Raw genomic sequence first — 14,306 nt, forward strand, 5'->3', positions numbered from 1 at the left:
AAAATTTGTATGTTGAAGCTATCAAATGTAAGTGTCTTACATCTTTAGTGTGTATGAAATGACCAAATGATGGGCTATTTATATCCCCAACCAAAGAAACTAGCCTTTGCAACTCAGACTTCACAAATGACTTCACTAGATGTTCGTGTGCTCAATTCTGTGCCCTTCACCATAATGTTTGGTGAGAGCAAAGAAACTAGCCATTTGGGTAGCTTCGGCATTATCCTAAGATGATCTAGTGGTCATCATGGTGAGCGTCGGAGCTTCTAATGCGTTCTCTATCTAGTAGCTTTAATTTTCACCAAACTCTGGTGTATATCTCTAGTGAACTGACCGACCTTCTAGTGCCTTGAAATTTCCTAAAACCACTCAACTCAGTACCGAACTCGATTTTCCTAGAACAACTTCTGCAACACTGGAGCATCCGTTGGGAGAAGCACTCTGTTGATGCCCTAGGATCATCATTAGTCTAGCGGTGAAATTAGGTGCTTAAGGAACACGTACAGCACCAAATCATCTTACTAGTAGAGAAACGACTTTTGATCCACTTTAAAATTTGGCTTTAGTCTCGGCATTTTTTGCGCCCGGGACTAGAAAAACCTTTAGTCCCGGTTGGTGTCTCCAACCGGGACTAAAGGTCCCTACCCAACAGCTACTGCGCTCGGCACAGTGGCAGGGGACCTTTAGTCCCGGTTGGAGACACCAACCGAGACTAAAGGTGGACCTTTACTCCTGGTTAAAGCCACCAACCGGGACTAAAAGTCCTCCAACCTTTAGTCCCGGTTGGTAACATCAACCCGGACTAAAGGACCCTTTAGTCCCGGTTGGTAACACCAACCGGGACTAAAGCTTGAAACTGTAACCGGCAGTCTTTTGAGCCAGGACTGACAGCGTGTTGTCTCGGTTGCATTTATTGCCATGCTCTAAGCTCTAAGCTCTAAGCTCTAGAGCTCTACTCCCGGTGCTTTACTTGTACCTTCTTGCATTATGAGCTAATGACCATAAATGCAACTGGCACTTATTGCCGTGCTTTATGAATGCAACCGGCACTTTACTAGGGACAGCTCTAAAGCTCTAAGCAGTCTTTTGAAACAAGTAAGTTTTAGTGCATTTATTGCCGTGCTTTATGAGCTGATGACCAGCACTGAACTTTTAGTCCCGGTGCTTTACTTGTACCTTCTTGCATTAACGAGCTGATGACCAGCACTGAACTTTTAGTCCCGGTGCTTTACTTGTACCTGCTTGCATTTACGAGCTTTAGTCCTGGCTTGCATTTACCTGCTTGCATTTACCTGCTTACATTTATTGCTGACACTGAAAACGAAGACCTTTAGTCCCGGCTGGTCCGATGCAACTGAACACGACCAAATCAATTAGTCCCGGCTGGTATTACGAGCCGGGACTAAAGGTATACCTTTAGTCCCGGCTGGTATTATCAGCCGGGACTAAAGGTCTTTTAGTCCCGAGCGTTTACAGGAGCCTCGATGGGCCGGCCTAGTACGCAATATGCTGGAATTGCTGGTCAGTCCCATCTATTAGCACCACCTCGCTTGCTCACAAGAGTGAAAGCTAACTTAAAAGCTCAGCTCTCGAACCAAGCAGCACGAACTTGAACAGGATTGTACCGCTGATCTTTGACTAAAGGTCCTTCGTACTATAGTTTATATAAAATGTTGAACATTATAAACGTACGTATATTCTAGCAGCGTAGAATGCGTATTCAAAAACCAAAACGAATCATCAATTAAAAATAGGAAAAAAAAGAAAATAGAAATAGAAACAAAAAACCTGGTAGCAGCGTGAAAATAGAAAAAAAAGGAAAATAGAAATAGAAAAAAAAAGGAAAAAAACCTTTAGTCCCGGTTGGGGTTACCAACCGGGACTAAAGGGTGGGCACCCTCGTGGCATGTCAGGAGACACCTTTAGTCCCGGTTGGTATTACCCACCGGGACTAGAGGTCCCCCTTTAGTCCCGGTTCCTGACCCGGGACTAAAGGACCCCTTTAGTCCCGGATGCTTGCTCCCGGGTGGGGAACCGGGACTAAAGGGGGTTCCTCACCGGGAGTAAAGCCCGTCTCTGTACCAGTGTCTGATGAATTGGTTTTATAGAGTCATGATATTATCGAATGTGAGTGTAATTATTCAACATGTTTGTTCTTCATCTTCAAGTATTTATCCAACCCGGTTCGATATCTTAGATGCTTTGCTTGATCTCTAGGGTATTATTCAACTTGTTCAAATGTTCTTCCTTTAATATTATTGATGCCTCAAATTAATTCACTCATGTACCTAAGTCCATGACCTTGCATCCATGAGATTTAAAACTGTGGATATATACTAGCAAACATATTGTTATTGTTAGTTCCTCCATTGGACTTGTTTGCGAATCAACCACCCTAAGCAAGGTGCATGAACCGTACACACAGCTCCTACGTCTCTGTTGTCGCTGTTTCCAAACTCCAATACTTAACTTTTTCAGTAAGGAATATTTTATTTGTTCAAATTCATAACATTTCTCGGAAGCACTAGATGTAATAAAAGCATTAACCTTTTGTTTATTTCAGTAAGTTCATCCCTACTGTAATAAAAAGGTTTTTTTTACATAGGGTAAAAAATGATTTTTATAGCCGGTTATCAAAACAAAAGATAGAATCCTATAAAAAAATAAAAGCTTGTTAGATCCAATTTGCTAAGTAAATGACCTTTCAAAAAAAAAAGACACCTATAAAAATTATTTCTGTAGTAGTATCGTCTCTCTCTCTCTCTCTCTCTCTCTCTCTCTCAGGTGACAATCCTTTAGGATATGGAATTATGGATATCTCTGTGGTTAATAAGCTAAACCATTTTTTATCGTACGGCTCTGCATTTCCTGCCATGTTGGAGCGTACGTGTACGGCAGATGCGATGCGAATCGATCTCGTGTCATGTATATGCATGCCAATTGCAGGATATTATCGTACATAGCTACATTAGGATACAATGGATCGATCTGCAGTACACCGAGAGTCACCCACGAGGCCACGATCACGTACGTACACGCTGGCACAGACAAACAGATAGATGCATGCATGGGATGGCATGGATCGATCAGTATATATATATCAGTATGTACAAACCCAAGCATATACGTACGTACGTGATCTGTACGTATTCGCAGTGAACGACAGTAGTACGTACGTAGTAGCAGTGGTTTATATATATATATATATATATATATATATATATATATATATATATATATATATATATATATATATATATATATATATATATATATAGTAGGTACTACACCTCATCACTGTATAATACAGGAGATGAGGCCGGAGATCGAGAGTACTACTAGTACTAGTAACTAAGTAATGGCCCACATGCATGCACAGCAGTGCTAGCTACTCATCATATACGTACACGTATGTATCCATCCTATACGCTGGGAAGTACATATACGTATATATACACATGCATACAGCATGTAGTACTACTGTATGTACCCGTAGCGTGCATTAAAGAGAGATCGATGGAGCTCACGTACTGTACGTGGTAACACATGCATAAACACTGCACAGTGGCAGAGCAGTAAAAAAATTGATGGACAAACAGCACCTGCTGCATAGCCTGCATGCATGCACGCGCATGGACATAATTTTCACAATTTTCATTGTACATGCAATGTAACTGTGTCGCCCTGTACATAGCATAGATTTAAACCCGTTTTCTAGGCTTCTCTCCGGCTCCTATGGAAGAGGTCTATCAAACGATTTAAGAAGAGAAGTTGTTTAGAGCCGTTTTTAGTGAAGAAATAGGAGCCAGAGGCGTTTTAGAGTAACTTGTGACTCCTCCAAGACGGCTTCTTCGGAGATGCTCCTAGGGGAGGAGCCCTACCGAACAAGGCTTTATTAAGGCAATTTAAGGTCTGTACTATTAGAATCACTGGATTAGACTTTAATTACCTAAAGGTAAGGCCCCATTTGATAGGACTTATGTCCGGCTCCCGACTTCTCCGGAGGAGCCGTCAGACAACGAGGCCTAATTCTAAGCTATTCAAATAGATACACTAACAAAATGTGGATTAAACTTTACTCCACATCAACTCAACTAGTATATAGTTCATGTATCCAAACAGCGAACGAAATATAAACTTTAATCGTCTAAATTTTAGTTGGATCAACGACAATCGATCAGTGAGTCCAGGTGATCCAAAGAAACTCATACCCTTGTAGTTCTCGTCTCTGTCAAAATTAAATTTTGCAGTGCCGTGACATATACTGATGAGACTGTATTATTCGTCCTTTGTGTCCAAATTACGCAGTTGGCGAGACAGATATTATTTGATTAATTTGTACGTACTGCGGCGGTACTACTGCCCCGGCCGTTTACGGCAGGTTTCATGCATGCCACTACACGCTTGCCCCAAATAGGGGTTGTGGCTCGTCGTCCCTTGGACTTAATTGCACATGCATGCATTGTCATCGATAATATGTACATATACATCATCAGGATCGTCAGAGGCCCACGCCAGTTATTTCAGCTGCATGCAGGACTCAACTTATTTTCTGCCAATGTCCTAAGTACAAATCCTTCCTCTTAATGCCAAGATCATTATGGTTTCTACCATATTCAAAGTTTTTTAGACACAGTTATGGGTGCTGTTGCAAACAAGTGAAGAGCAAAACGAGTGGATGATATTTGCAGGCCACACAGTCAAGAGGCATGCATTTTTTTGCTTCCCACATGGATGCATGTTTTCTAGATTTGATCTATCGAATATGGTTTTGAACTATATATCATTTGTATGGTGCTATACTAAGGGTCTGTTTGGATGAGACGGGACGAGTTAATAATTGGACTAAAAATTAACTTATATTAGTTAAGGTTAGATAGCTAATTGGCAAACAACTAGTTGAAGGCACTAACCCTCCCCCCATTTGGATATACTAGGGCTAATTTTTAGCTAACTAGAAGTAATTAGCTCTTGTATCATCGTAATTGTTGTTGGTGAGTCGACCAGGTAGCATTTTCTACATTGTTTTGTAATAACAATGGACTGATGCATTCTACCGAAAAGATGTTGAAGCATTTACGACTTTATTTATTGATTAATAAAACAGAGGATGAGAATGCCTCCACCAACACGGAGAGGTCAATTGCATCATGGATGCTAGAACTACATGTATATACACGCTTTTTTCTCTGATGATTCGATTAATTAAATGCACTTTCTCCGGTGTCCTATTTGGACTAATTTTTATCGTACATTTATTATGGAGGCAGCTGTCAGCTATGGCACTGTGGGCTGTGCCTAATATATGATGATTGGGCCGGGCCCATTGGGCTTTTCAGCAATGAATTGGGTCAACAAGTTAATATAAGCCTTTGGTTCCATTTTGCAAAGGCTGGCTGGTGGATAAAATTACGGTAATGCTGGGGCAAGGCGTCCCATCTGATAGGAATCCGTCGGAAGCTGTCGTTGGTGGGCTGCGACACCGGCCGAATGGCCCAACAAACTTGCACCGCGTTGTTAAAAAAATATGGAATACTTTTCTCTCACTTTCCCTTTCTTCAGGCTTCCCCGCAGCGCCCGCACCCATTCCATCGTGCCCCTGCACCATCGCGGTGTGCGGTATCGCGGCCAGGCCGCTCCACCACGGCTCTCTCCACCACGTCCGCCCAGCCGCCATCCTTCCTCTCCACCATGCCAAAGCGCGGCCGCCCGTCTTCATCACACTCCACCGTGCCTCCGCCCCGTCGCGGTCTTCTACAGCGCGCCTGCCTCTACGGGCGCTGGTGCTGGTGCTGCCGTCGCGCGCGCCCAGCCTACGCCGCTCGCTCCTCTCTCCTACTCGTCGCACGCGCCCACCTCTACTGGTCAGGCCGCTCCCTCCCGCGTGCGTCGGGCTTGTGATGCTCGCACGCCACCACTCGCCGTCGGCTCCCACCCCGAGGCCAGTATCGACCGGCCCGGTCCCCTCCCCCTATGTTATAAATGTACTTCTCTGTCCCTAAATGTTTGTCGTCACGATTTGCATGCCGATAACTTTGACTCGATTTATAGAAAATACGTGCAACATTTCTATCTTCAAATAAATTTATTAAAAAACTAGATTCAAATATCTATCTAATGATACTAATTACGTATCATAAATATTAATATTTTTTAATATATATTTAGTCAAAGTTGTTTCTTGGGAAGCGAAAACAACAGATATTTAGGGACGAAGGTAGTATGCTTTAAGTGTTTCAAATATTTCAGATGTATGTTGCAGGTGTTTTATATGGATATTGCAAAGTTGGTCAGGATGTTGTATATGTTGCAAGTGTTTCAGAGGCATGTTGCAAGCGTTTGTTAGAAATGTTTTATCTGTTTCAGACATATGTTGCAAGCGTTTTGATCTGGATTTTGCATATGTTTCACACATATATGTCGCAAGAGTATATTCGGAATATTTCAGTCGTTTCAGTCTTATGTTGCAATAAGTGTTTTCATGTTACAAGTTACAAGTGTTTTATCTGGATGTTGCATATGTTGCACATACATGTTTCAAGTGTACGTTCTAAATGTTTTATCTGCTTCAGACGTACGTTGCATCCAAGTATTTTATATTTCAGAGGTAGGGAGTCATAGGACACGGCCCGGGTGCTGGGGGATGGGGTGCGGCGAGCCAGGGTCGCCAGGTGAGGCGTGCTAGGGGCCGGCGGAAGGTGCGCAGCCCACCTGGGGCTGTGCGGACGGAGCGCACTCCTCCCGTCGTGCTCATCCCGGCTCGTGGGTCCTGCATGTACATGCAAAGTGAATATTGTATAGTGAAGAGAGGGCACAGGCAGGCAGGGATGAGACATAGGTACGGAGCATACACTGTGTGTGTGAGAGAGAGACCCGCGGAAGATAGATTCGGCTGTTTCCATGTGGGGTCTCATTATGATCTTTTTCTTTTTTCAAATAAAATTATGATCGGATTGGAGATACGTTTGCAGTGGCTATGAATAATACTCCCAGGGTACAAAATCATCACAGAGTATATGATATTGATATAATCTCAGTCTATAGATATTTAAACAATGCATATAATTTAAAATTCACACTTTTACAGCTGGGAAGGGGCGGGATTGAATAGGTCAGTATGCAATTACATCGCAATGGAATCCGGGCAGATTAAACAAACACCAGTAAAGGGTATCTGTTGTCTCTGTGTAATGCATTTACTTTACAAATTGTGAACCAAACGCTTCGTGCATACTGTTAGATAATCTACTGTTTCCTTGTGTGAACACGCAGCAAGGGAAGACGGCGCCGAAAAGGCTCCCTGCTGTGGTACTGTAGCCGCTATAGAAGGCAGACGCTGAATGACTCACCTGCCTCACTGTAGCCACAGCAGGGACAGGCGCAGAAGTCAATCCTGTTGTGTTATCTAGTTACTGTAGCAGCATAGCAGTTGTACTAGGACTAGATGGATAGAGTTGTATAAATAGGTTGCCACTGCAACTCAGGCCCCGTTCGACTTACCTTATAATCCGCACTATTCAGCTTGTTTTTTCAGCCGGAACAGAATTTTTCTCTCAACAATTCAGCCAGAACAGTGTTTTTCAGTCAATTCAGCCAAGTTTCAGCAAGCCGAACGAGGCCTCAGTAAAGAGAGTTCAGATTTATCATCTTCCATACATGGCTCTGGCCAACGCTGGTGTCTCTGGCTATGTGTATGCTCTGTTCTCCCTCTCTTCTTCTACCTGGTCATCCACGGTGGTGGAGACGCTGGGGAAGAGGTGCCAAGCACTCTGGGAGCAGTGCCGAGTACTCTAGCAACAGAGCCGAGCACTTCTAGGGTAGTGCCGAGCACTTCGGGAGGGATGCCGAGCACTCCTCACTCTAGGAGGAGTGCCGAGCACTCTTGGAGGGATACCGAGCACGCTAGGAGTGGTGTCGGAAGGTTCTGCTGTGGTGGCGACCACTTCAGGACAGGTGCCGAGCACTCCCGTAGCAGAGCCAAGAGGTCTTGCAGTGGTGCCGACCACTCCAAGACTGAGGCTCAGCACTCCTACAGTGGTGCCGAGCACTACAGGAGTTATGACGAGCTGTCCAGAAGTAGTGTCGAGCACTACATCTGGGGTGCCGAGCACTCCAGGTGCTATGCTGAGCACTCCGACGGAACAGGGAACTCAATCGATGCCGATCGAGTTCGCCTCACCTTCAAGTGACATCACTGAGTTCGTGGATGCCTTCAACGAAGGTGAAGAGGTGCGGTTCCGCAGGCTGGATGACATCGTCGGTGGCACAGGGCCCTTAGGCCTGGCTGGTCGGCTGCTCAATGACTAAGAGCTGTTGCTCATCAGTGCAGAGGAACCACCCACGTTCACGCTGCCCGAGCGCGATGGTAACTGGTGACGGGCGATGCTGGAGGAGATGAAGGCGATTGAGGAAAACGAGACTTGGGAACTCGTCGATCCACCTCCAGGATACCGTCCGATCAGCCTGAAGTGGATGTACAAGGTCAAGTGGGACAAGCTCGGTGCCATTGTCAAACACAAGGTGCGCCTCGTCGCCCGAGGCTTTGTTCAGCGCGAGGGCATCGATTTCAAGGAAGTCTTTGCGCTGATAGCGCGCATGGAGTCTGCCCGTTTGCTACTAGCTTTGGCAACAGCAAAGGACTAGCGCGTCCATCACCTGGACGTTAAATCGGCCTTCCTCAACGGTGAGCTGGTGGAGACGGTCTTCGTCAGGCAACCTCCAGGTTTCACCATCAAGGGAGCAGAGCACAGGGTGCTCCGACTGCACTAGGCGCTCTACGGGCTGTGGCAGGCCCCACGAGCGTGGAACGCCAAGCTTGACGCCACGTTGGACGAGCTTGGGTTCACAAGGTGCGCAACCGAGCACGCGCTCTATACACGGCGACAGGGGAAGGAGGAGCCCATCGTCGGCATGTATGTGGACGACTTGATCGTCATCGGCGCGCGTGCGGAGGACATCGATAGCTTCAAGCGCAAGATGGCTGCTCGTTTTCGAATGAGCGATCTCAGCGCACTCTCCTACTACCTTGGCATCGAGGTGAGACAGGGGAAGGAGGAACTCACGCTCGGTCAGAGCGCGTATGCCTCAAAGCTGTTGGAGCGGAGCGGCATGGCTGAGTGCAAGCCATACGTGACTTCGACGAAGGAGCAGTTGAAGCTGACGAAGGTCAGCACCACGGTGAAGGTGGATGCAACACTCTACCTGAGCATCATCGGCGGTCTGCACTACCTAGTCCACACGAGGCCGAACATTACGTTCGTCGTGGGCTACGTCAGTCGCTTCATGGAGGATCCCATAGAGGATCACTGGGCTACGGTGAAGCGGCTACTGCGCTAAGTCAAGGGGACGGTGGATCAGGGGATCATCTTCCCCAAGACCGGTGGGAGTAGGCTGCAGCTCACTGTGTTCAGCGATGCAGACATGGCGGGGGACATCGACGAACGACGGAGCACCTCTGACGTGCTCGTCTTCCTTAGGCCGGCTCCAATTTCATGGCTGTCGCTGAAACAGAAGGTGGTGGCGTTGTCTACATGCGAGACAGAGTACGTAGCGGCAGCCACAGCGGCGTGCCAAGTTGTGTGGCTACGCCGGCTGCTGGGCGAGCTGACCGGTGCGGAAGCTCACCCACCAGCACTGATGGTGGACAACCAGCCCGCCATCGCCCTCGCGAAGAATCTAGTTCTCCACGACCAGAGCAAGCACATCGACGTGAAGTTCCACTTCCTCAGGGACTGTGTCGATGAAGGGTAGATCGTCATCGAGTTCGTCGAAACTGGTCGGCAACTTGCGGATGTCCTCACCAAGCCGCTCGGACGTCTTCGACTCACGGAGCTGAAGGAGATGATCGACATGGAGGGGATACAAGGGATATCAGTAGGATTAGAGGAAGAATTGTTAGATAATCTACTGCTTCCTTGTGTGAACACACATCAAGGGAAGACGGCGCCGAAAAGGCTCTCTACTGTGGTATTGTAGCCGCTGTGGAAGACAGGCGCCGAACGGCTCACCTGCCTCACTGTAGCCACAACAGGGACAGGCGTAGAAGTCAGTCCTGTTGTATTATCTAGTCACTGTACCAGCATGACAGCTGTACTAGGACTAGATGGATAGAGTTGTATAAATAGTTTGTCACTGCAACTTAATAAAGAGAGTTCAGATTTGTCATCTCCCATACAAGGCTCCGGCCAATGCTGGTGTCTCTGGCTGTGTGTGTATGCTCTGTTCTCCCTCTCTTCTTCTACCTCTGACCATAGAGTGTGATCGGACAACGTCTATCGTGCTCGGCCGTGGTCGGTAAGACTGGTGAGTGGTCGACTCACCTGAGCCGGTGATCCTATGGGCTAACACATACTATAGCTTGGAGACCTGAGCCGGTGATCCTATGGGCTAACACATACTATAGCTTGGAGCTGATACGCCACAATGCTAGCTTGGCCAGGTCCTTCCGTAGAATCTTACATGTCGCATTTTTCGGTATGGAATCCACAAGAAAGACATGGTGGATCCGCTTGTAGTGCACAACCTGCATGATGACGAGTGATAACGGTTTTAGGCCCAAGCTTATAGTTGAAGCAACTCAACAAAGCTCCCTCTTCTTTCTTCGAAAAGATAACATCAATGGCAGCAAAATTGTTGTGTTGAGTCAGCAGCCAAACCTGTTTGGCAAATGGCAACAAACTCTGTGATGTGTGATTCGTGCAAGTGACTTCCTGGGCGTCTGACGATGAACACAACCGGCAACTCTCCAGCCTCATCATCGGGGTATCTGTGTTATGAAGAATAGTTAGTTAGCATGAATGTTCCATTAGTATCTTTTTCTTTTGAATGAAATATTCCATTAGTTACTAGTTCCAGAGCTGATTTCTCATGTTTTCTGGGTGTATGTATGTATGTATGTATGTATATACTTACGGGGCAACTGCGGCTTCATCGATATCTGGGTGTGTCTGAAGCAGGTTTTCGAGTTCTGCAGGAGGCACCTGAATGAAACATATACTATGCCATCAGGATTCAGGAGAGAAGGCAAGCTGACACTGAAAGTCTGTAACAGATGCTCTGCTAGGTCATGGGATTATTATTGCTAATTAGAAAATTCAAAACACTAGCAGATAGATACCTGGTAGCCTTTGTACTTAATTAATTCTTTCAGCCTGTCCACAGTGTAAATGAACCCGTCTTGGTCAATATAACAAACATCTCCTGTCCTCAACCAACCTTCACTGTCCAAGATCTCAGATGTAGAATCCTTCTCGCCAAGGTAACCTACGCTAGTGCCCAAATACGACAAAGTGTCACAGAAGTTTCAGTTTAATGTAAAGGTGATGACGAAATAATTGAGCAAGAACAGGCATCACATTATGCACTAGCAAAGTTGGAACACTTATACTGAATCAGATAGCTCCTCAAATTAACCGAGAACATATTCTCCACATGAAGGGATAGGGACCACACAGGAATGCCAACATAATTCCTTTTTTTTCCTTTTTGTGAAGTTTACATATTCTGTAAACAGATGCAAGGTTGGTAGCATATTTTCTTTGGTGGCTGAAGAAGCAAATATAGACACTCTAAAAGCTGAAACTCTTGTCAACTTATAAAACTATTGCAGGACATTGCTGGTCTGGCCATACCAAAATTCCATGAAAACGACACAGGTGCGTGCACATCTGAATCTGAATATACAATACCCCTGTGGATTCACTCAAACTATAGCTATCAGCAGGAAAAGGTCCTCATAAAAGCAACGTCATCATTTCATACGAGCAAAGTGGATACTAGTAGCATATTGTTTTACTACTGGACTAATTGCATGGTTATATGGACCTACCTTTCATTACAAAAGGGCCTCGGACCCAAAGCTCCCCTGCCACACCAGGAGGCAGGGCAACCCCTGTTTCTGGATGAACAATCCTCGCTTGGGCGCCCGATGAAAGACGGCCCACGGATCCACTTCCCGCACCTTCTTCCTCTCCAACAGGGCAGCAGAAACTGGATGTAGTCTCCGTAAGACCATACCCCTTTTGCCAATTGGAAATGTGTATAAAAAATAGTGTAATAATTCACAGACAATTCTAACTGATCAATTGAGCATTAGATTGCACTCTATGCTATGATGAGCACAAGTATACAACTGCAATTGGAAACAAGTAACAATTAGTATAATTCTAACTGACCAATTGCGCATCAGATTGCATTGTACGATGAACACATAATTGCAATTTCAAGTGATTTGTATGAACTAGTTGTTTCGATAATCTCTGAACTAAGAATCGAAAGACATGAACTTGCAGCAGTCAAACCAACCTGCACAAGGCTTACGCAACTGCAACTGAGCATCAGATTGCAGCACTCTATCTGAATTTACAATTAGTATAATTCTAACTGACCAATTGCGCATCAGATTGCACTCTACGATGAACACGCAATTGCAATTGCAAGTGATTTGTATGAACTAGTAGTTCATGAAAGACATGAACTTGCAGCAGTGAAACGAACCTGCACAAGGCTTACGCCGGGGAACTTGCGCGAGAAGCGCGCAATGAGGTCAGCCGCGACGGGCGCGCCGCCGCAGGTCACCGCCTTCAGCGTGGCCACGCGGGCAATGGCCGCCGCGTCCTCCTCGGCGGCCCGCACAATGGCCAGCAGCGCCGGCGGCGCCAGCGCGAGGCGCGTTACTCCAAACCTTGGTATATCAGGTAGGACCGCCGTGGCGTCGAACCTCCTCCTGGCCGTGTGAAGCACCAGCGTGTGCGCCGCCGACACCCCCTTGAGGCAGAGGATGAAGCCATAGATATGGAAGAGGGGCACGGCGACCATAAACACCTCCGGCCCCGGCGGCGGCGCCTGTGTGGCGGTGCAGGGCATGAGGTTGCGGTGGGTGATCACGACCGCCTTGGCGCGCCCGGTGGTGCCGGACGAGTACAGCACCGCAGCCGGGTCCGACTGCCGGACCACCGCCGCCGCCGCCGCCACGTCGTCCTCGGGCTCGTCGTGCAGGAACGAGAGGAACGTCGGGGAGTCGAGGAGCACAGTGCGTAGGCCGGGAGGGAGCTTGCCCCTGGTGCCCGCGACGGCGAAGGCGACGCGGGGGTTGGAGAGCGCGAGCAGGCGGGAGACCTCGGCAGCGGTGAGCGCCGGGTTGGCGGGGGACACGTCGGCGCCGACGGCCATGAGCGCGTAGTAGAGCACGGGGACGTGGACGCCCGCGGGCGCGAGCACGAAGGCGACGTCGCCCGGGGCGAGGCGGACACGGGCGCGGAGCGCGGCAGCGAGCGCGCGGGTCCTGGACAGGAACGCCGGGAACGGGACGGCCGCGCCGGTGCCGGCGTCGACGAGCGCCGGGCGGGGAGACGGGAGCAGCGGGTCGGGGAGGAAGGACAGCGCGAAGGCCGGGAAGGAGAGCGGGAGGTCCGGCGGAGGTAGCGGCGCCAGCGAACGCAGGCTGTGGAACGTCCTCGTGGCCGCGCAGTAGCCGCTGCGCGGGTCGATGTCGGGGTCGGACGGAGACGGCGGCATGGGTGCTGTGCTTCGCCGGGGCGGTTGGTGCGCGCGTGTACGAGTACGACGGCGACAGTGGAGAATCTAGCATTTTAACTTTAGGTACGCCGCCAAAAAAAAAAATCATATATAATTTGATAAATTAATTTTAGCAATTCAGTAACAATTATAAATTTTACAATATGATTTGGTATACATGCACTAAGTAACATGATAAGGCTTAAATTCAAGGATTAAGTTGAAACCATCTACTAAATACAATATAAATAGTTCAAAAGCCATACCGATAGTTTAAATATAGGCATAAAAGAGTACCAGAGACTTACAATGTTAATTTTTTATACTATTTTATTCGACGCTTTTCAAGGAATATGAATATCTTACTATATCTTCTTCATCAACCAGATCAACCACCGGTCTTCCACCACTAGTTCAACCTGATCAGGTGGAGGATTAGAAGGTTCAACTGACTATGAATGTTACCAAATAGCTATGAATGTAGAAAATAATTTTCTAAAAAACACGAAGAGCAAAGATTAAAATTTACCTAACCAAAATAGTGAATAAGACGATAAGTCCTGACTGGCGCAACCGTATATTCTGTAGACAGGACGTAGGAATTAGACGGCGATCCTCCAATCCAGCATTCAGAGCATGGCGGAGGACGGCATGGCACCAGGGGCCGCAGCCGGACAGAGCGTCACAGACTCACCTATCAGGCGACGCACGTGTTCCTCCGTGGCTCCTCGTCTAATCAGGAAATTCGAAGGGTCATATACGGAGCGCACATACCGGACGTTTGGACTTTG

At 47.3% G+C, this 14,306-nt stretch overlaps 2 protein-coding genes across 4 annotated transcripts; one reads left to right on the forward strand and one right to left on the reverse strand.

Moving 5' to 3' along the window:
- Nucleotides 1-7,085: 7,085 nt before the first annotated feature.
- LOC136541326 (4-coumarate--CoA ligase-like 5) lies at nucleotides 7,086-13,564 on the reverse strand. Of its 3 annotated transcripts, XR_010780334.1 has the most exons (7): nucleotides 12,496-13,564; nucleotides 11,828-12,017; nucleotides 11,117-11,262; nucleotides 10,912-10,979; nucleotides 10,656-10,765; nucleotides 10,366-10,522; nucleotides 7,086-10,319 (listed from the first exon to the last, which is right to left on the reverse strand). XR_010780334.1 is itself a non-coding variant. In XM_066533164.1 (6 exons), exons 1-6 carry the CDS (start codon nucleotides 13,513-13,515, stop codon nucleotides 10,397-10,399), a joined length of 1,653 nt encoding a protein of 550 aa, XP_066389261.1. In that variant the 5' UTR covers nucleotides 13,516-13,564; the 3' UTR covers nucleotides 7,086-10,396. The 3 variants fall into 3 exon arrangements, 2 of the variants coding, with proteins under 2 accessions (XP_066389261.1, XP_066389260.1); XM_066533164.1 differs by having other exon boundaries at nucleotides 7,086-10,529; nucleotides 10,670-10,765; XM_066533163.1 differs by having other exon boundaries at nucleotides 7,086-10,522.
- Nucleotides 8,911-9,975, forward strand: LOC136543088 (uncharacterized mitochondrial protein AtMg00810-like). Its single transcript, XM_066535645.1, has 2 exons — nucleotides 8,911-9,217; nucleotides 9,935-9,975. The coding sequence occupies exons 1-2, from the start codon at nucleotides 8,911-8,913 to the stop codon at nucleotides 9,973-9,975; spliced, it is 348 nt and encodes a 115-aa protein (XP_066391742.1).
- Nucleotides 13,565-14,306: the final 742 nt, after the last annotated feature.

This window comes from Miscanthus floridulus, chromosome 3 (assembly GCF_019320115.1).
Source record: "Miscanthus floridulus cultivar M001 chromosome 3, ASM1932011v1, whole genome shotgun sequence".
Lineage (NCBI taxonomy): Eukaryota > Viridiplantae > Streptophyta > Magnoliopsida > Poales > Poaceae > Miscanthus > Miscanthus floridulus.